We start from the raw sequence: 22,108 nt of genomic DNA on the forward strand, positions 1-22,108 counted from the left end.
GGAGGGGGGAGGGGGGATTGTTTAGCACGGTGATGGGTATTAAGGAGGCCATGTACTGCATGGAGCACTGGGTATTATACAAAAACAATGGATCGTGGATCACCACATCAAAAACTAATGATGTATTGTATGGTGACTAACATAACATAATAATATTAAAAACAAAAACCAAACCCCTATATTCAAATCAAACTGCAAAGCATCATGATACATTATGGGAACTAACCCAGACATTACTATTTGGGTGTTTAAATGAAATTATGGAGAAAATATGGCAATCATATGCTACTGCTTACATTAATAATATTAAGAGTAATGAAACAACTAAGATTTCTATTTGTCTTTATTTCACAAATTATTTCACATCTATTAGTTTCTTTGATCCTCATAGACTTTGAAGTATATACTAATTATCCCCACTTTTTAGATGAGAAAATTGAGCCAATAATTTAAAATACTTGCTTGAATTTTTTAAGCCAGTAAGGAATTCTCTTTAAAGAACTGTACACTTACAGAATAAATGGGTATTAATCAAAGACTTGGGTTATTGCTTTCCATCATCTTGTTTTTGCCTCATGTTAATTACCTAGATTTATCCACACATAGGTTGTAACTGTGCTATTCATCAAGTATTTTTGACCCTCTGCCTATTGAACATATGATTGTACTTCATGACCTCCTTGGGGTTAGATGGAGCCACATGACCAGTTCTGGCCAATTTGTTGTGAACAAAAGAGACATAAGTCACTTTTAGGCCAGAAGAGATGGAATGGAAAGCATATAGGTTACGGGATATATGTAAGAATAGTTGATTCCATGTGCATGAGCTTATGATTTCCTTTGCTGTGAAATGAATTTTTTCATTTTGATCAGATGGAATGCTATATGGAATGCCATGATGGTGAATAAGATTCTCTGTGAACTTATCAGCGGTGATGTTGGCAAAAACAATGGCAGGAAAACTCATCTAGAATTTCTGTTTCAATGAGGATGAATCTCCACCTACTCCATGAAGGCATATATCCAGTGTAATCAGCTTACCACCAATGACTGGCTTGCCATCGCATATCCCCAAAATGGTGCCATATTGAGGATTCAATGTTGGTTTGTGCTGTTGGCAGATTAGACACTAGTCAGGTCAGCTACACTAGTCAGGTCAGTGATATAAAGGGATGTCCGTGTTATCAAACTCATGCATAGATTCCATTCCTGCCACCATTGCTACTTAAGTTCACAGGCCCATTAAGTAAGGAATGTGATGGTTAGGGAGAAAGGATAATTGACATTCCTAGAGTCTATAGTTTTTCCACCTGATCCTTAAGAACCTTCTCTGCAGTAGAGGTCTTTTAGTAGACATTTCACATTCACTAATATTGTTACAGCCTGTGCCCCTACGGAAAGTTCATTGACATATTCTTCCCTAAGCTCCCTTTTCGTCAGTTTTCCAATATTCTTTCCAAGTGTTTAGCCATCTGACCAAACCATTTACAACTACTTATGAATTAATACAGACCTACATTTCTGGACATTTCTCACTCCAGATGTAGTAGTTGACCACATTTCATACCTGAAGTTCTGGCCACTAGGAGAATTTTCCTTCACCACTGTTCTTCAGGTTCACCCTTGATGGGGGGCTTTACTGCTGCAGCTGCTACTTTGAGTTACTACTAGCTACCAGCGTATCACAAAGATTCATCTGTAGATCAGGCTCGGGGTTATTTTTTTCCTCGGTCACCTGGTTGTACAGAGATTCCCAGAATGCCATTTTTGTAGGTCTATCTCCTAGGACCATTCCTAGTATGAATTCTATATTGTTCAAGGTCCAGTCAGGAGATGGGACCCCACCATCATTTAAAAAGGGAAAGTTTAATATAAAGCTTTATTAGAAAGGGATTGGAGTAAGAGTGTTTCAAAGAATTCTAAAGTAAGAATAGCAGAGAAAGATGTGACCACTATCCCTAGGGTTGAGATAAGTACCCAAGAAATTGTCCTCCACTGTTAGGGCTAAGATCCAGATATCAATGGAAAGAGTACCACACTGGCTTCCTGAATGGCTAAGTCAGCAAAGTGCTTCATTAGTGGAACCTGCTGGAAATCTACCCTCTGGGAAGTGCTAAGCCTTAAAACTTGTTAGGCACCAAGAGAGGCTGCTGGACACTGTTGGAGTCAGGAACTTGAGAGGTCCCCCACTTCAGGAGTCTAGTGCACTTCCATGTTCAGTTCAGACTGGGTCAGCTCTGGGCTGGGTGCAGGATAAAGGTCAGGGGATGGCAGACCTCCAGTGCCCCTGGGTGTATGTCCATGCCTGGGACTGAGGAGAGGGTATGGGTTGTGGCAACCTAGGCTCGGGGCAGGCTCACAATGTCTGGGTCTCTAGACTATGCCACCACAGTCGTATGAGTTTGATAGTGGGTAAAACACCATCAAAGCTGTGCCCTGAAGGAACCTTACACTAGAGAAACTATGTAGGGGCTGAACAAAGGAGGAAAAACAGCTCTCCACAGGAGACTGGTAAGATAGCTTACCAGAAACAGGAAGAGGAAAATCCTTCCTCCTCCAGTGCTCCTCCAGGCTGTCTACTGACAAGGCTTGACATCATGCCAAGTGGCAAAACAGAAATATTGACAAGGCCCAGCACCATCATTCCAGAGCAGGCAACAAGAGTTGATATGGAGTGAAGAGGCAAAAAATTAACCATCAGCACAATAACTGTATTTTTCATTTCTCAATTCTTAGCTATTTTATAGCATCTTGTAGTTATTTTCATTCTTTTCATTTATTAAATAATTTATATTTTTGTGTATTGCTTAAAGTTCTCTAGGCTCTAATCCTTTTAATAGTTTTATATAGTGATTCTGGTACCTGGTGGATGGTTTCCTTGAACAATTTTAATCTCATTGATTAACACTGATCTCATCTACAGTAGAGTTTTATCTGTAGAAACTGTCAGAAGTGTTTTGAAGAGAGATTTTGTTTGGTTGTGCCAGAGGTTCCAGGTGTATATCATTAACCCAGGGACACATGGAATTTTTTGAAGTGTGACTTCCTGAACTATGGTTAGGATTTGGGGGAGGAGTAGATATCTTTCTCACACGGAGCCCAGGCTGATGGAGAAAAGTTTTGTTATTGAGTGCATATTTTACAAATTTTCACTTCCATTATTCTTTAATTAAAACTTTTAGATTATAGAGGCCAGTCCTACCACCCCACCCTGGGGGCACACAGAGCATCAGCTGAAATGTTTAGTCTCATTCTCTCAAGAACCAAGAATCCCAAAATATCCTTATAATTCCTCTTTTTTATTTTTTTAAGGCAACATACATAACACTGTCTTTCAGTGAGCTGTAAATTATTTACCACTTACTACTTACCTTGGATAAGTTACTAAACCTCGCTGTTCATCAGTTTCCTCATCTATAAAATGGGGATGTTAATAATAGCACCTCTCATAAGGTGTTTTTGAGAATTAAATGAGTGAACATACATAATGTACTAATAACATTGTCAGACTCAAAGGAGGTACCAGTTAGCTACTAATGACAATATTATTGATGAGCCTGTAGAAACAGGATGCTCTCTGGAAACTGTGACAAGTCCTGAAAGAGAATCAAAAACATCAAGTTTTAAGGCAAAACATGTCCTCGTTTTTCATTTAGGAAACCAGCCCTAGGCTTGCTATGGGGTTTTGACAAATACTAAATACCTAAGCATGGGACATCATGTGATTATGTGACCTGAGCAGCTCATCATGAAATTATTAACAAAACAATTATTAACAATATATTAACAAAAAACCATAAAATTAGATAAGCCCTCAGCCAACCATACTCATGTGGAAATGGTATATATAAAAATAGTCCTAAAAGCATACATTGCATGAGCATTTGGCTCTTGCTACCAACAGGCATACTGTTAGGATCTCACAGGGAGCTCCATTTGAACAGTTAACTAAGGGGTAAAAATTTCAGATCTGGGTTACAGATGGTTCTTTATCATATTCTGGAATCGGTGTACTGCTGTGAAAAAGGACGATGGAATAGAGAAATCCTCCCCGTGGTATATAACAATGTCCATTAGGCTTCAAAGGAGAGAGGCTGGGATGAGATTCTATATTGCTCCAAGGACACGGGCTTAAGGGTTGTTGGGTGGGACTTAGAAGGAACAAGGTAGGACCTAGAAGTCAAGGAGGTTTGAGAAAATGTATGTGGCCTCTTGGAATGGTCCCAGAATAAAAGCATATTTGTAGCCCATGGCAATGTTTTCCCAAAACTCCATTTGATGAATTTACATGATCAAATAGTATGTTTGATAAGAATTCTTGTTCTGTGGATGCTAATACTATTGCTTTCCCAGGCACTCCTATGCTTTTTCCATGGCCATGATGGTGGGGATGATGTATGCTATGCACCAGCTTAACAGCATGGATTTCCCACACACTAAAAGGACAACTGGCTACTTCCACGGCTAAGTGTTCATCTCGCCACAGCAGCAGCTACTTCTGGTCCACCCCTGATACCCATCTGGAGGATGCCATGATTTGTCCTTAATGGCAAAGATACATTGGGTTTGCTTTTCCTGCTCAGTTTCTCCCAACATGATCATCCATGAACTCACTGACTGGTTGCTTTCCCATCAGATTTTACACATACATTTTTTTCCCCTAATCAATTAAATCATCTTCCAGCAAAAGAAACAAAGCCACCGGGCAATACCCAAGGGGTGACCTGTTGTATCATGAATCCCATTACCAGAAACAGCTAACTTTATGGATGGCTGAACGTAACATTAAAGACTCAGTTATGGTCTCAGGAGATCCCAACTGGAAAGGGTGAGAGAGAGACGAAGGTTTTTGACAAGATGTACGTTCTCAGAAACAAAATTTAATATATGATACTATTTCTCCTATAATCGGAAAAAGAGTCCAGAAACCAAGGAACAGGACTGGGTAGGCCTCCTCTTAATATTACACCTGTGCTTAAAATTCTGAGCCATGCTGGTTTATAGGCTTTGGTACCCAAATAAGAATTCTTCCATTAAAGAACCCACTGATGATCCCATTTAATGGGAAGCTTAGACTGTTATGTGGCAGTTTAGGATTTTTCATGCCATTGAATAAGCAGGTCTGGCATGTTGGTAATTAAATTCAAAAATTTAGTCCATAAGTTGCAAAATATCCACAGGATTGTAGAACTGCAGGAGGAATGGACATATTAGACTTGGAGCTGCACCAGTAATGAATAGGTTTGGGTTTTCTTCCTTTGGGGAGCTAAGGACTATATTCCCAAGTGCTTGAGGCATAGCTGAACTATACTTAGCAGGAATGGAGGTCAGGGGGAGACAGTACGTGAAGAAACATGATATTATCGTTAGGCAGTCAAAGGAGTGAAGTCTAGTGGTGGGTTTTTTTTTTGTTTTGTTTTGTTTTGTTTTGTTTTGTTTTTTTAATCTTCTGACCAGCATCAATATGGCCTTTCTATGTTTAGAAAATTCTTTGCCTTAGAAATCTCTGTAGGATTTGGCCAGGTGGGCCAAGCAGATCTTTCCTCCTGGGTTTTGCAACTAGAACTACTAACACTGAGAAAGAGGACTGTGGGGCATTTTTGTGGCACTAATAGCAGAGGTACTTGTCAGAGGCAGCTGTGATGCTGCTCTTGGTGACGGCACCCTGAGTCCAGTGACATCAGTGTCAGCAGCATCCCGGGTTCAGCAATGGCGGCTGCAAGGTCTGCACCTTAGCTCTGTGGCATGGTTTTGGCTGTGATCCAAGCTATGTAGTCCCGGTTTGTTCTGCCCATTTTCTGAACCTGTCTCTTTGCTTTCTGGCAATTGTGTGAGTCACGGTATCCTTAAGAATTTCCTGGTTCAGACTGCAATTAGAAAACCTTGAATCTCTCACTAGGCAGAATGAGGTTAGAGAGGGGGGGAAAAATAGACTTTTAATAACTTGTATTCCTTTTAGACATTAGCACAGAGCCTTTTTAAGTGAGTATATCTATCTGACACTGTGGCTTATTAATAATGTGAACCCTAACCTTAAAATGTTAGAGTTTGCTAAGAAATATAAGGCATTTACATGAAATAAATACAGTCTATAAGATGGCATAAAATTAAATGCTAAATTGGGAACAGGAGGTGTTGACTTGGAAAGTCTTCCGGAAAGAGATGGGACTATAGTTAATTCCTGAAGGATGAGCAGGAGATGGTATTCTGGGTACAGGAACCAAACAGTGTAGGAAGAAGACTGTATATTCACAGGGCAGCTGACCAGCGGGACTTATGAAGCACATATGTGAACTGAAAGCAATGGGAGGTACATCTGAATGGTTAAGAGGGAACATATTATTAAGGCCATGTCCTCTAATCAGAAGCAGAGAAATGCTCTATTTCCCCCAATATTTTATATCTATCTATCTATCTTTCAATTTCATTAACTCTAAACATTGGGTTAAATATTTTGCAGGGAGTCAAGTCCCTGACTGAGCCTCCTCCCTGCCTATGTGCAAACTATTAGACATCCTTTCCAGGGCGGATGGAGAAAAGAGCTGGCTGGGACTGAGGGGAGTTAAATAATAAAACATGAAGATAGTCCCAAAATGATATATATCAATTTGTGTTCAATTTTCCTTTTTTTTTTTTAGAACTTAGATTTTTTTTTTAATATTAAGCAGTGAACAACTAATTGTAGCTTGGCATTGGCAGCGCAAAGATTGAAGATTATTTCCTGGTGGCGAGGTCCAGTCCTGCTCGTTGTCCTCGGCTCTTAGAAATGTTCCTGCTCTTTAACTTCAGGAAGACTTCCAGAAGTAAAGGCACATTTTAAAGTGGCTGAAAATAGTTTTTAAATCCGACTTCCCTGGATTGACAGTGAGATGACCACACAGTCCGGTCACTGGGTCAAAAATCAATTACAAAAACAGAGGGAGCTTTTCAGGTCTTTTATTTTTGCATTAGCCTTAGTAAAAGACGGACTCCAAAACCACAACCAAGAAAGACAACCATTTAAAATACAGGAAATACAGTACTGGCTTTTTCTCTCGGCAGAATGGGTCGGCTGCCTTCCAGCCTCGTTGTGGATCCCCCGAAGTTGACGGTTCGCTCTGTAGCTTATGCCCAGACCCCCGCCGCCGGGGAAACCCACGCTCGGCAGTCCCCGAGCCAGGGCAGTGCGGGGACGCCTTCCTCCTACCTTCGCGTGCTCGGCTTTCCTCCAGCCGACAGCGGCCCTTTCCCCACCCTAGCCAGGGCCCGCGAGCCCCACTCCCGCGTCTCCGGCGGGCCCCAGGCCAGGTGGGGCCGAGCCGGCCCCGCGCTGGCCCCGGCAGTTCCGCGTCTGCGCAGCGGGCGAGGGGCTGGAGCGGGGCCGGCCGGGGAGGTGCAGGATGCGCGGGAGCCAATGGGCACGCTCGGGGGAGCCGGGCTGGCAGCGGCGGCCGGCCGGGCGCGCACTGTCGGGATGGAGGGCGAGCGCCTGGCATCTCAGGCGCGCTCCTCCGGCCTCCCGGCTGGGGGCGCCACGGGGGAGAGCCCGGGGGTCGACGCCCCCCTCCTGGGCAGCAGCGGCTCCTCTGCCCTGCTGCAGGCCGAGGTGCTGGATCTGGACGAGGACGAGGACGACCTGGAGGTGTTCAGTAAGGTGAGGGCGGCGGCGGCGCGTCCCGGGAAAGTTCCAAGTCAACTCCAGGAGTTGGCACCGTGGCGCGGCGGCCGCCCCCAGTGCGCTCGCCCGGCCCCGGCGGAGGCTCGGAGCTGGAGGTGGGTGGGATCTCCCCGGCCGCCCAACCCCGCCAGGCGGCTCGCGGCACCCAGGGCTGCGTCCCGGCCGCAGCCGCGTCCTCCTCTGCACTTTAACCCTCCGTTCGGCACGGCCGTGGCTTTGTGGAGTCGGCAAAGTTGTGATTTTTTCCCCCCTTTTTTCTCTTTCTCGGTTCTTGTCTGACGCGGACGCCTCCCCCGGACAGTTTCCGAACCCGGGAGGCGGTGGCCCGAGAGTGCCCCCGCCCTGGCCGCTTCTTTTTGGGCGCAGCCAGCCCAGAACTCTGGGAGAGAGATCACCCTAGTCTAGAGAAATTATTCCTGATTTAGTGGTACTGACTGTGGGTTTTAAGACTGGGCTGACTGACACCGGAGGTGAGCCTCAAGCCCAGTGAGACTAGGTGGCAAGGGAGTCCCCTCTTGAGGAGCAAACGGGTTCTGTGTGTCCAACAGGAAGCTCCTCTGCTGCGGAGTTGAGGATTTTTCAGTTGAGCGACTGCCTCCCAACCCACCGCCAGCGCTTTCGTTTTTCCTTTCCCCGGGGAAAATCAGGACGGAAGGGCCCTCCTAACTTGCAGTAGAGTTGGAGAGAAATTGACTCAGGTCAGTGGTAGACTTGTGGTGCCTGTACAACGGTTGGTTGTAATTTCTTTTTGGAAAAGAAAAATACGTTTCTTGCAGGGCTGTTAAAATGTCAACCCAGTTTCTTAACGTTGCTGCTGTATTAATTAATAAGAAGCCTGTTTAGTAGTTAGCTGTTACCTTGAGGTGTTAGGGAAAGCGACCTTCCTAACCACCGCTATACTCTGGGAGAGCGAACTGAAGTTACAAACTGAACAAGCCTACTCAGACCCCAAAGAGGAATATGTAAAGCTCCCTTCTCCCTTTAGGATTAAATGGAATGGTAGGCACAATCGGATTCTAGATGTTCAGACAGAGTAACAGTTTTGTGCTCTTGAGAAAGTTATTTGACCTTTCAATGTGTTTAAAATGTAAAACAATGGAATTATTTTATGTTCACTTGTAAAAAATTAACACTGCTGTTTTATATTCCACACGTACTTTATGTTCAGATCGAGGACAATTGGCCTATCCTTCACATTGCCTTCTAAGATACTATTAGTCTTTGCATATTGGTGTAGGGCTCTGCATTGTGAAACTTCCAGCATGGGGGAGGGGGAGTGTTGGTTGGGAGGGGCAGTTGTGTATCAGAATCATCTAGGATTGTTTTAACCTGGTTCCGTGCTTTCTTTTTCCCCAGATTCTAAGTGTCCCAGTCCCCTCTTAAGAATCATTGTTTTAATTAGCCCCTGTTGTCAGAGGCAGATCTAAGATGAAGCTAATGAAATTGAAGCTTCAGATGTTTATGTGCTTAGGCCTCTGGAAACGTTGAAAGTTACTGGGAATTCTAGATGTTCTGGGTGGGAAGGGAATGACAGATTGCAACCAGAAGCATTTCTAAGTTAGCATTTCTGGTAAATTGCCTAAAGCTATCTCAGAAGAAAGGAATCTAGAACTCCAAGTCTCCGAAGAAGAGTTGTTGAGATTTCTTTTCTCATTCTAAATCGACATTTATTTTTCTATCTAATTTTGTTTTAAGTTTGGATTCTTTTTAAAAGGATGTAAGCTTCAGCTCCATACACCTGGATCCACACTACCTGTTAGTGCTTCATCACTACATGTGTTGGACACTTAGAAAAAAGTTAAGAACCACTTTTATAGAGACTGGCCACGTAGATTCAGGTAAAGCTGTAATGTTGGTTAGAGTATGAAAAGAACACTTGGAAAAATTTTAAGTTAGCTGCCCGCTTATAAGTTGAATTTTACAACCATTAACCACAGTTAGTTAGACAAGCAGATTTAAGAAAGTCCTCTCCATTTGGACTGCTCTCTCTACCACTCCCTTTTTGGCCAGCTCCTCTGTAGACCTCTCCCACTGACCAGTTTACCCTGGGATACTTTCAACAATTACTTCTAAAGTATACTCTCACTACCCTTTAATCCTTTGAGATCCCCTACTTTAATATTCAGCTTACATTTGTCATTCCTTATTCCCTTAGATTATTTGTGAATATATATCATAATCTCCTCCAGAAGCTTTTTAAAGAGTAGAATCTTTGGCTTATTATTAATTCTTTTCTTCCCACAATACCTTACAAGCGCATGGCAAATACATGTTAAATATTTTTGTGTAAGATACTGTGCTGACTATTTGGAAAAAAGAAAGACATGATTCAGTCTTGGAGTCCAGGTGGAAGATATGACAGAGACTCTAAATGGCAATATAAATCAGGAGAGATGGGAAACAAAACGGTATTTTTCAGACTTTTCAGGTAATCCAGTGAGAGGAAAATAATACCAAATCTCAAGAGACCATAGGGAATGCAGAGGATATTGACTTGAAAGAGTAAATATAGATGTTGGAAGGTAGGGGAACATGACCAATGATTCAAAAACAGAAAAAGGAAAAAGGATAAAAATTATAACGATAGTGTAGGAATAGTGTTAGGACTGGGCCAAAATGACGTGTGGCTTGCAAAAAATTTAGAGAAAAGAGTCCGGTTTCTCTACATTAAAAAAAAAAAAAAAGAAAAAAGTTCTTTTTTGGAAATGTTAAAATAACTAGCCTTTATTTTTATTAAATACTGTAAAGAGTAGAAGGAGAAGCAACTGAAACATAACTAAGGTAACTAGGTCACAGTGAAGCAGTGGGGTACTTATCTGGTACTCGGTAAATGATAGATACTGTTATTGGTCTTTTTAAAAGGTATTCAGGACCATAAAATAAGATCTATATCATCTAAGATAAATAGGGGATCTACAGATATAATTATCCTCATCACCGCTAGTCATGTTTGAGGAGATGAGCATGGTGCACCAAAACTTAAAAAAAAAAAAAAATTCTTTGTTTAATGGGCAAAAAGAAGTTCTGGAAGGTAATAAGCAGGCAAAATTTCAATCTTCAGCAAAGCTATCAAACCTATGGAACTATTTAGTATTTTGTTTATAAACACTTTGAAAAGAAAGAGGTGATCTGGTTTTATAACAATGATAGAAAATAGTTTTGTGGTAAATCAGAAATACAACAATGAGCATGTTTATTTGAACAGTGTTTTTGAAAGAATCACTCATTTGCGAAAAAGGTTACTTTCGAAAGAATAATATAGTTGTTGAGACATCCAGCTCCTATATATATTGGATCTCTGTCAATCCTGACATAGTGGAGGGACATAATTGTACTATTCAACAATTATATCAGATACTTAGTAGAAGATATTGGAAGTTTGGTTATTAATTTTTCATATTTGTTCCCTGAACGGTCTCTGTTGAGTTCCTGTTATGTGCCTGTATCAGTCATGGCCCTGTTAAGAATCAGAATTCTCTCCAATGACTTAAATGAAGAATGTTTAATGCAAGAACTACTTACAGGATTTGGGGCAGGGTTCAGGAGCAAACAAGAGATAGTGAGGTACTTAGATACTTGCAGAGGCAAAAAAGCCATTAGCACCCAGAGTTTAATGGGAAGAGAAATAGATATGGTGTTGCTGGAATCCAGTGAGAACTGGACCTGTAGTGAAGGCGCCACTTCCACAGGAGCTGTATATACAGAGAGATGTCTATAGAAGTGTACCCCTGCCAGAAACGTGGTGCCAAAGCAAGGAAGAAATAGTATATTCCCTGAGCTCCTCTTCTGCTGCTCTTGGATCTCCTGCTTGTGACCCCCCTGGGCAAGTGGTTCGGGTGATGTCATCCACACCGAGAGTAGATGCTGGGAGCTGGGAGGTTGGGAGTGGAAATAAAGAATAACCAGCATAATACATAGTACCAAAGTGTGGCAAGTAGCTTTGGATAAAGATAACCACATCTCTCTCTCCTATCCCATAGGCTCTTCTATACAGTGACCTGCCACCTTCCTCATAAGAGGTGGGATCTCTGCCCCCTCCTTGAATCTGGCTGGGATTGTGACTGCCTCATCAATAAGGTCTGGTGGAAGTGATACCATGCAGCTTCCAGGGCTAGATGATAAAAGGCAGTGCAGGCTGTGCTTTGTCCAGTGGGACACTGTACTCTTTGGAGCTGATACGTAAGAAATGTCTGTATTGGAAATCCTGGCTCCACCGCTTAATAGCTTTGTTTCCTTGGGCAAATTACTTAACCTCTCAATGCCTCAGATTCTTCATCTGTAAAATGAGGGCAGATAATAAATATGAGAATTAAATGAGTTACTATATGTAAAGAGCTTGTGAATAATTCCTGGCCTTTAGTAAACACTCTTGACTGTTCATCAGCTATACGCAGCCATAGGATTCTGTTGTCCAAAAAGAAGTGCAACAATGGACATGTTCTGTATCTGCCTGTCTACTGTAGCAGCCATTAGCCACAGGTGGCTTTTGAGCACGTGAAATGCGGCTAGTACATTGGAGGAACTGACCTTTTAATTGTATTTAATTAATTTACATTTAAATATAAGTAGCCGCCTGGGGCTAGTGGCTATCAGTTTGAGCAGTAGAAGACTAAACAGATCTTTATTTCATTACAAGTTTGACTTGTGGTTACTCAAGAAGTATTCTTGAATGAATGAATAGTTCCCTTGGTGATCTGCACTGAAATATATAAAACACACACATGCATCGTACACAACGTATGCACACACATATGTGCATACATATACGTGCAGTGTGTGCGTGCATGGATTATGTGTGTGTATAGTGGGCGAGCGTGAATGTATGTGAATATTTGTGTGTATATGCTCAACTGTCCAGCTTACTTAAAATCTAGAATGCAGGATTATAGCAGTCAGGTCATGTGTTCTCCTTTCCCGGTCTGTATCCTGATCCTGCCTCAGTGGGTGTTACCATTTTGATGGTTAAAAAAAGAGGAACCCATAAAACAAAGGAAAGTAGGACATTTACCCTGCTGAAGTTCCATCATCTACCATCATTGCCCTGTTATATGTTAAGTATTCTCATATTCCTGCCAGAGGAGGAGGTGGAGTGAAGTAGAAAGAAGATTAAAAAATCCTCAAGATCTCCTTATGAGTGAGTATATATGGTCAACAATAGAATTTAAATATATAAGGAAATTTCAGAGTAAGTTTAGGGAGACCTTGTATGGGACCATTCTATGTACAGACATTCCCAGTGGTTCTCAGTGACTGAAAGATCAATGTACACAAATGACGTGATACTGAATCTAAACAAGCACCATATTTTCAAGGTCATATGGAGTATTAATTGTACTGTACTCTGATTTGTCCATGCCACTGCTAAAATTTCATTCCATCCTCTGTATTTTATTTTATTTTTTTTAAAGATGTGCTTATTTAGAGAGAGAGAGAGAGCACATGCACATGAGCAGGAGGGGCAGAGGGAGAGGGGAGTGCAGAGCCCGATGCGGGGTCAATCCCACGGCCCCCTAGACCATGACCTGAGCTGAAACCAAGAGTCAGATGCCCAGATGACTGCACCACCGAGGCGCCCCGCATTCTCTGTATTTTAAAGGGGAATCGATTAGGGCGCCTGGGTGGCTCAGTTGGTTAAGCGACTGCCTTCAGCTCAGGTCATGATCCTGGAGTCCTGGGATCGAGTCCCACATCGGGCTCCCTGCTCAGCAGGGAGTCTGCTTCTCCCTCTGACCCTCTTCCCTCTCGTGCTCTCTATCTCTCATTCTCTCTCTCTCAAATAAATAAATAAAATCTTTAAAAAAAAAAGGGAATTGATTATATCAGAAAATGTCAAAGGGATGTTATCTCATCTGCAGATGCCAGTGCCTTGTATTGATTCTTTGGAATGCTGTGTTGAGGTTGAGCCTGAGATCTTCTCTGGGTTCAGCAGAAAGAGGGCTTGGATCCATCTACACTGTTTTCCACTAGCATGAGCAGTGGGGAGGGCTGCCCCAGCAACAGTCTTGCCACACATTTGCCATTGTGAAGGAGAATAAACAAAGGGGTTTCACCAATGATATGTTTTGGCAACCATGGCCTATGAAGAAAGGCTGGAGAAGAACAAAAAGTAGTTTAGCTTGGAAAAGACTTGGGTTAATTCTTTATGAAGAGTTATTTTGATTTAGGTTGATTAGATGGTTGTAGTTTTGAAGGGTGAAACTACAATTGCTAGGTCAAAAATAGGAGACAAGTTTTAGGTCAATTTATGGAAGAATTTTCTAAGTGAAGGTTCGAAAATGAAAAGGATTACTCAGCATGGTCATGAATTCGGTCACTGAAAATGTTCGAGCACAAGCTGGATAACTGACTGTCCCAGAGGAGAGAGGAGGGTGTGGCAGTCGGACTGTCCATTTGCACTATTAAGAGGGTGTTACAAGTGGAATTTTAACTTACACTAAATTTAACTACAAGAGCAGTGGAAAGTCTTAATTAGATGGTCCTACTTGTCTCTTCAACTTAATTCCCAAATGAACTTGTCTTCTACCATTCCCTAGTTTTTATACTTCTCTTCCCACATTGGTTATGGTTTCCATTTAGTTGTCTGCTAATAATGTGACAACTTCTTAGATAGCCAGGATAAAATGCTTAGTGTTACTTTCTATTTATCCCTTTCACTCACTCTCCATGTGCCCGACATACCTAAGAAGTCCCCATCAGTTTTATCTTCTTCGTATCTCCAGAATCCATGCCTTCTTCTGTTCCCACTGCTACCATCAGCGTTGTTATACAGTTACCATTAAAGAGATTGAGAACCATTAAAATAGTCTCTGAGAACCATTAAAATAGTCTCATAAAGTCTTGGTCTTCTTCTTTTCTGCCTCTAGTCTATCCCACGTGCTCACAAGTACACCGATGTTTCCAGAGCACACAGTTCTGATCATATGGTCACATTTTGCCATTCAAGATGCTTGATCAGGCTGCTTGCAGCTCTCCCGCCTCATCGCTCTGTCCTCTACAGCCTTAACTCTGCTGAGTCCATGAATCTGTTGCATCACCTGGGAGCTCATTAGCAATGCAGTCTCGGAACCCACTTTCCAGACCAGATGAATCAATCTGTATGTTACCACAAGTCCATATTGATTTGTTTGCACCTTAGAGTTTGAAAAGTACTGACTAGAAGCACTGATCTAGGTTGGTTCACTTGCCACTACATGAGCTTGCTTCTAATTTTTCTACCTCTGTGTAATTATTGTTGGGTTGACAAAGCAAATTCCTTTCTGTTTCGTATGGCCTAATGTAAAACTACCTCTTACCTAAGAGCTTCTTCATTCTTCAGCTAGAATTAATTTCTCCACTCTGCACTTCCCATAATGCTGTTTTGAATCTTATAATACTTACTACATTACCTTATGAATAGGTATTTACTTCTCATCTGTAAAACTTTGATTGCTTGTCTATCTCCAATAGATTAAACTTCTTGATGGTAGAGGAGTAAGAACTTTAAATATTTATGGGATAAATAGCTTAATGAATGATATGGCCTATTACTTTTTTCCTATGTATAGACCCAATTATTACAGTAATTTGCTAATGATCTGTTTTCAGTAAATTCAATTTGTATTGTGTTGGTCCTTCCTATCAGGATACTAAACCAAATAGAATTAAAACAAATTGGTCTTAATAAATGGTGAGTAAATGTTGTTGCTGGATGATACAGAGCTATGTTGAATGTCAATCCTGGACAAAAATCTCCTTTTTGAATTGTATTAGAAGAAATGAACACAAAACAAAAAACAAACAACAACAACAAAAACCCCCAACAACCCCAAGGGAATCACTTAACAACCTTCTTTTACTAGGAAAAATAACTTTTAGAGCTAATAGCTCCTATCTCAATCAAAAAGCTTAGTTGCAAGCAATGGAAACTAATTACAGCAGGAAAGGAAAGCAGCACGATTAGGTACTCACAAAGTAGAGGTTAAGGCTGGAGATGGCAGGTGCAGAAAGGGATAAGCACTAGCAGAAACTATAGTCAATGTTATATTTGGAAAGCGGATTGGATGTTGTATAGCCAAAAGTAAAAATCCATGAGAACTTTTAGGAAAGGTTTTTATGCAGACAAGAGTATTTATTTATTGATCCGTGACAATGGAGAATATTATTAAAAATATTTTGGGAAAATGATGTCAAAGGGCACCAGATTTGAACACAATATACTCTAAAAAATACTTAATAAAGTTTACTTAATAGAGTTTTAAAGGTGCAATTTTATTTCTGCATCCTTGAGGTTCTGATAGGATGCTCTCGTATAACTCTTAACTGATAACCTGCTACATTTTTACAAATGGCTAGTGTGATCAAAAAGAAACACAGATTCAATAGCTATGTGGTTGTTGTCTTCAAAGTTTATTTTGTTCTTATATTTATTTGTATCCCGCATTTTCCAAACAGGATATAAGACTAAAAGTTAAAGTAAATTTTCATAGTTACTCACTTTAGGAATGTATGTTAAAGTTTTCTCAATAGACAAGTGAAAAGTTATATGCTTGAAAGATTTTCTCAGTTTTAAATTGAATATTTTATTAACTCTGACACTGCATATACCAGTCATGCTGGATAACACAGTGTTGTTACCTGTAGTATTAATAAAAAAGGATAGAATCAGGAAATCAAATTTATTAGCAAATACTGACATAAAAAATCAGCAAAATGCACTTAACAATAAAACAGAACAGAGGGTTAAACCAGTAGTTTTTAAAATTAAAACTGAAATAATTATGTATATGCTTATATATTTTTTTAATTTTAAAAATGCTTTGGTATGACATACTCTTTTTTATTGTTTTTAAGGTAACTTCACTGAGGTATAATTTATATACTATCAACTTCACCCAGAGGTGATTTTTTTTTTTTTTTTTAATTAATTACTGAGTTGCATAGCCATCCCTGTAAACCAGTTTTGGAACATTTTTATACCCCCCAAAAATCCATCACATCATTTACAATTAATCTCTGTTTTCACTGCCACCCGTGGACAACCACTAATCTACTATTTTCTGTCTGCAGATTTGCCTTTTCAGGAAATTTCATATAAATGGAATCAGACAATATGTGGTCTTTTGTGTCTGGTTTCTTTCATTTAATTAGCATCATATTTTTAGGTTCATTTTTCTTGTAATTTTATTTTTTTAGTCATGGCTTTAATTTTTTGGTATAAGAAATAAAGTTTTTATTTCGAAATGAACAACGGAGCTTAATCATGTTAAATGAAATGTTAGGAATAGAAGTTCTGTTTAATGTTGAAAGCCTTATTATGTGAGACCAAAAGCAAATGGCAAACTGTTTGTATAAGAATCTTCAAAATTAGGGGCACCTGGGTGGCTCAGTCGTTAAGTGTCTGCCTTCGGCTCAGGTCATGATCCCAGGGTCCTGGAATCGAGTCCCGCATCGGGCTCCCTGCTCTGCGGGAAGCCTGCTTCACCCTCTCCCACTCCCCCTGCTTGTGTTCCCTCTCTCGCTGTGTCTCTCTCTGTCAAATAAATAAATAAAATCTTTAAAAAAAAAAAAAGATCTCCAAAATTAGAGAAGATTTTGTTCTTTTGTACTAACTCTGAGAAAGTTAAGTGTGTGTGTTAATACACACATATATAAGTATATATTTATATGTTTAATGTAATTGAACATTGAATAATATTTTCATCAGCTTTCACTAATTATGCTGTAGTATAAGCAACAAGATCTCAGTGACTTACCTACAATAAAGGCTTATTTCTTTTTCATGAATCTGTCAACTGTAACTGAGCTATGAGTCTGTCCCAAGTTTTGAGTCTGTTTCACATGTCTTCTTCATTTTGGGATCAAGACTGAAGGAGAGACCCCTAACTGGGACATGTCATTCCTCTGGCAGAGGGAGAAGAATAGGAGCACTGGTGGAAAGAGGCAGTGGCTCCCAAATCTGCCCAGACACATGCCGTTATCCAAACTAAGTCAATGATCAAATCCATTGCGGTAGGAGACTCTTTTCCTTCCATAAGGAGACACTGAAAGTTACCTGGCAATTGACCAGGAGATATAATGCTCTCATAGGAAGACAGAGGGCCACTGGGAACAATCATACCATCTCCCACAGTGGTCTTGTGGCAAAGCTAGAGGCAAATGACACTTGGACCTCTCTGAATAAGGAAAAACATTTTTCCCCCCATAGGGTATTAAGTACAAAAAAGAAATTTTTTCACTAGGTAAGGAGCATAATTGAGACAAATAGAAAAACATCATGATTACTAATCTCCAATTGGCTAATGCTCATGATAGTCTGAGTAAGACCATACAGATCCTTAAAAACCTCTAGTGTACAACAAAGGTCTCACTTTTGGATTTTTAGGTGGAACAGTCATTTATCAGGGAGTTCTCCCCTCCCGTTTTTCAAGACCTATAAGATGAAAATGTGAATACTTACAATTCTGACACAGTAAATGTTAAAATGAGTTTTTTGTTGTTTAGACCTCACCAAAGCCTGTGTTCCCGCCATTTGCCACCTTTCTGGTCCCTCCAGCATTCTGAGTCCTTTCCTGTCATAGGTTTCATTGGCTCTCCAGACTGGAATCCTTTTCTCTCAGTGTTTATCATGACTGCCTCCTTTTCAGTATTACCTCCTGAAAGACACCTTCCCTGATAGCTCTATCAGGAGAGTTCCTCTTTCTCCCTGCCTAAACCCCTTAGCCCAGCAACCCACCCCAATTTCTTTTGGAATTTATAACCCTGTTTATCAATACTTATTCAAATCTGGAATTTTCTTGTTTTTTCTCTATGTTTACTTGTTTATTATCCCCAGCCCTCCCACTTAACTAAAGTGTGGGCTTCATGCGAGCCCAGGAAGCCTGCCATCTGTTGCAGCCCCAACCCAGTGCCTGACACATGGTTGACATTCAGTGAACATTTGTAAAATGAAGTAAAGCTTCTACACTGGATGCTTTTTGTGTGTGCGTATGGCTGGTGGTGATGGTGGTGGTGATTGAGTCTTGGCTCTGCCAGTTGAGATAAGTGATTTGGGGAGAATTATTATCACCCTTTGCCACAAGTTTATCTGTAAGATGCAGTTGATGATAATTGCACTTACTTCCCATCATGTTGTTGACAGGACTAAATGAAGTAATGTAAGTATATGGTGCTAAGGCACAGTCCCCGTCCCTTAGAAAATTTCAGTATCTGCTATTATGGTACATAAGATTAATGTTTTTAAGTTGTAGATGCATCTGGTTTGCAATTTGTAATGAGATCTTCAGAGACTCACAAACATATATATGTTCCTGTATGTTTTTTAATTACTATTGAGAGTGCTACCAGAATTTTGGTATTGTCTCTTAAATGCTGTGTTATAGGCTTACTCATTTTATTGTTGTTTCCTTTATTGCAGGCTTTGTAAATATTACATTTTTTTTTACCAATTGAAAGTCTGTGGTAACCCTGTGTCAAGCAAGTCTCTTGGCACCATTTTCCTTACAGTATTTGCTCACTTTGCGTCTCTGTGTCACATTTTGGAAATTCTTGCAATATTTCAAACTTTTTAACTATTATTGTATTTGTTACTGACCTGTGATCAGTGATCTTTGATGTTATTATTGTAATTTGTTTTGGGGTTCCACGAACAGCACCCGTATGAGATGGGGAACTTAATACATAAATGTTGTGTGTGCTCTGGCTGTTCCACTCACTAGTCATTCCCCTGTTGCTCTCCTTTTCCTTGACCCTCCCTATTTCCTGAGACACAACAATATTAAAATTAGGCCAATTAATAACGCTGCAGTAGCCTCTAAGCGTTCAAGTGAAAGGAGGAGTTGCACGTCTCGTCTCTCACTTTAAATGAAAAGCTAGAAATGATTAAGCTTAACGAGGAAGCATGTCGGAAGTCAAGATATTCCAAAAGCTACGCCCCTTGCACCAAACAGCCAAGTTGTGAATGCAAAGGAAAGGTTCTTAAAGGAATTTAAAAGTGTACTCCAGTGAACACATGAATGGTAAAAATGAAAAAGTCTTATTGATAGGGAGAAAATTTTAGTGGTCTGGATAGAAGATCAAAGCGGCCACAATATTCCCTTAACCCAAAGCCTAAGCCAGAGCCCTAACTGTTCAATTCTGTGAAGGCTGAGAGAGGTGAGGAAGCTGCAGGAGAAAAGTCTGAAGCTAGCAGAGGTTGGTTAGTGAGGTTTAAGGAAAGAAGCCATCTCCATAATATAAAAGTGCAAGGTGAAGCAGCAAGTGCTGATGGAGAAGCTGCAGCAAAGTATCCAGAAGATCTAGCTCAGATCATTAATGAGGGTGGCTACACTCAAAAAACATACTTTCAATGTAGACGAAACAACTTTCTATTGGAAGAAGATGCCATCTACAGCTTTCATAGCTAGAAAGAAGTGAATGCCTGGCTTTAAAGCTTCAAAAGACAGGCTGACTCTGTTGTTAGGGACTAATACAGCTGGTGACTTTATAAGTTGAAGCCAGTGCTCATTGACCATTCTGAAAACCCTAGAGCCCTTAAGAATTACAAATCTACTCTGCCCGTGCTTCATAAATGGAATAACAAAGCCTGGATGACAGCACATCTGTTTACAACATGGTTTACTGAATATTTTAAGCCCACTGTTGAGACCTCCTGCTCAGAAAAAAGTTCTTTTCAAAATACGCCTGCTTATTGGCAATGCACCTGGTCACCCAGAAGCTCTGATGGAGCTGGACAATGAGATTAATGTTGTTCTCATGCCTGCTAACACAACATCCATTCTGCAGCCCATGGATCAAGTAGTAATTCTGACTTTTAAGTGTTCTTATTTAAGAAATACATTTCATAAGGCTATAGTTGCCACAGATAGTGATTCCTCTTGATGGATCTGGGCAAAGTCCCTCAAAAACCTTCTGGAAAGGATTAACCATTCTACGTGCTGTTAGGAACACTTGTATTCATGGGAAGAGGTCACAATATCAACATGAACAGGAGTCCGGAAGAAGTTGATTCCAGCCCTCGTGGGTGACTTGGAGGGCTCAGGACTCCAGCGGAGGCAGGATCTGCAAATGCGGTGCAAACAGCGAGAGGACTAGAAGCAGCAGGGGAGCCTGAACATGTGTCTGGACGGCTGCGATCTCATGATCGAACTTTCACGGCTGAGGAGCTGCTTCTCATGGATGAGCAAAGACAGTGGTGTCCTGAGCTGGAATCTAATCCTGGTGAAGATGCTGTGAAGATGGTTGAAATGATAACAAGGAATTTAGAACATTATATCAACCTAGTTGATAAAGCAGCAGCAGGGTTTGAGAGGACCAACTCCAATTTTGAAAGAAGTTCTACTGTGGGTAAAGTGTTATCAAACAGCATCACACGCTATAGAGAAATTGTTCATGAAAGGAAAAGTCAATGTTTGCAGCAAACTTCACTGCTGTCTTATTTTAAGAAATTGTCACAGCTCCCCCAGGCTTCAGCAGCCACCACCCTGACCAGTCAGTGGCCATTGACATGGAGGCAAGACCCTCCAACCAGCAAAAAGATTACAACTCACTGAAAGCTCTGATGATGATTAGCATTTTTTAGCAAAAACGTGTTTTGTAATTAAAGTATGTACTGTACCTTTTCTAGACATAATGCTACTGCACACTTAATAGACACAGTTTAGTGTAAACATGACTTTTCTATGCACTGGGAAACTAAAAAATTCATTTGACCCACTTTATTGCAATATTCCGTTTATTGTGGTTGTCTGGAACCGGAAACCCTCAATATCTCCAAAGTGTGCCTGTGTGTGGATATAGCTCCCCAGTTGAATGATTCATGATATGTAGTACCTGTCATGTTATTTGAAAGGATTAGAGGATAAGAATATTCTTGGTACAGCTGTTTTAACGGTCTACTAGTTTTCTTGATATAAGTATATATTAAGTCTCTTAGGAATGCTTTTAAGGTTGTTGGTGTGGCTGGATATCAAGGCAACTCAACCTTTTGCCTGGAAAACACTTACAAAGATGAAGCTTTGGTGTAGGGGAGTAGTTATAATTTACTGTATGCCGAATTCCATTTTAGTCATGCATAGTAAGTGTACAGTCAGTTGGTTTTTTTTTTAATTTATTTTATTTTATTTTATTACATTCCTAAGTTGGGTCTGCAGTGTCATCTGGCCATAGAACATATTTTCAACTTCTTCAGGCGTTCCGATTAGAATAATTCTTTTTCCTGGCTTGCTCTGTTTCTACTTAGTCATCACTGAATCTATAATAGGTAGTTGGCTGATACTGTGTTTAATATGTGTATCCAGTACCCCAAACTTATTTTGAGGCAAGTTTAATAGACCCTTTGTCATTTGTAGATTTAACATTAACGGTTTTAAATATCTTTGGCTTGTAGTAACATGACATATTGGTGAGGCCTACATAGAACTGTACCAGTGGTTTGGAGGACACACTTCATGTGGGAGCCTTGCCTGTCTTTCAGCC

The 22,108-nt window shown here is 40.6% G+C and overlaps 1 protein-coding gene across 5 annotated transcripts in view; it reads left to right on the forward strand.

Annotated features, from left to right (window-relative positions):
* Positions 1-7,400: 7,400 nt before the first annotated feature.
* SNX7 (sorting nexin 7) overlaps positions 7,401-22,108 on the forward strand; it is a 108,173-nt gene continuing 93,465 nt past the window's right edge. The window contains exons 1-2 of one of the 5 annotated variants that reach the window (XM_027625352.2): positions 7,408-7,633; positions 11,638-11,734. Coding sequence is in view for 2 of the 5 variants with exons in the window: in XM_027625342.2 (XP_027481143.1) it covers positions 7,454-7,633 (180 nt within the window). In the remaining 3 variants the exon portion in view is untranslated. Of the gene's footprint in view, positions 7,634-8,234; positions 8,356-11,637; positions 11,735-22,108 lie in introns of those variants that run through there. The other 4 variants (XM_027625366.2, XM_027625342.2, XM_027625333.2 and 1 more) reach the window with 4 other exon arrangements.

The sequence above is a fragment of the Zalophus californianus genome, chromosome 4 (genome assembly GCF_009762305.2).
Source record: "Zalophus californianus isolate mZalCal1 chromosome 4, mZalCal1.pri.v2, whole genome shotgun sequence".
Classification (NCBI taxonomy): domain Eukaryota; kingdom Metazoa; phylum Chordata; class Mammalia; order Carnivora; family Otariidae; genus Zalophus; species Zalophus californianus.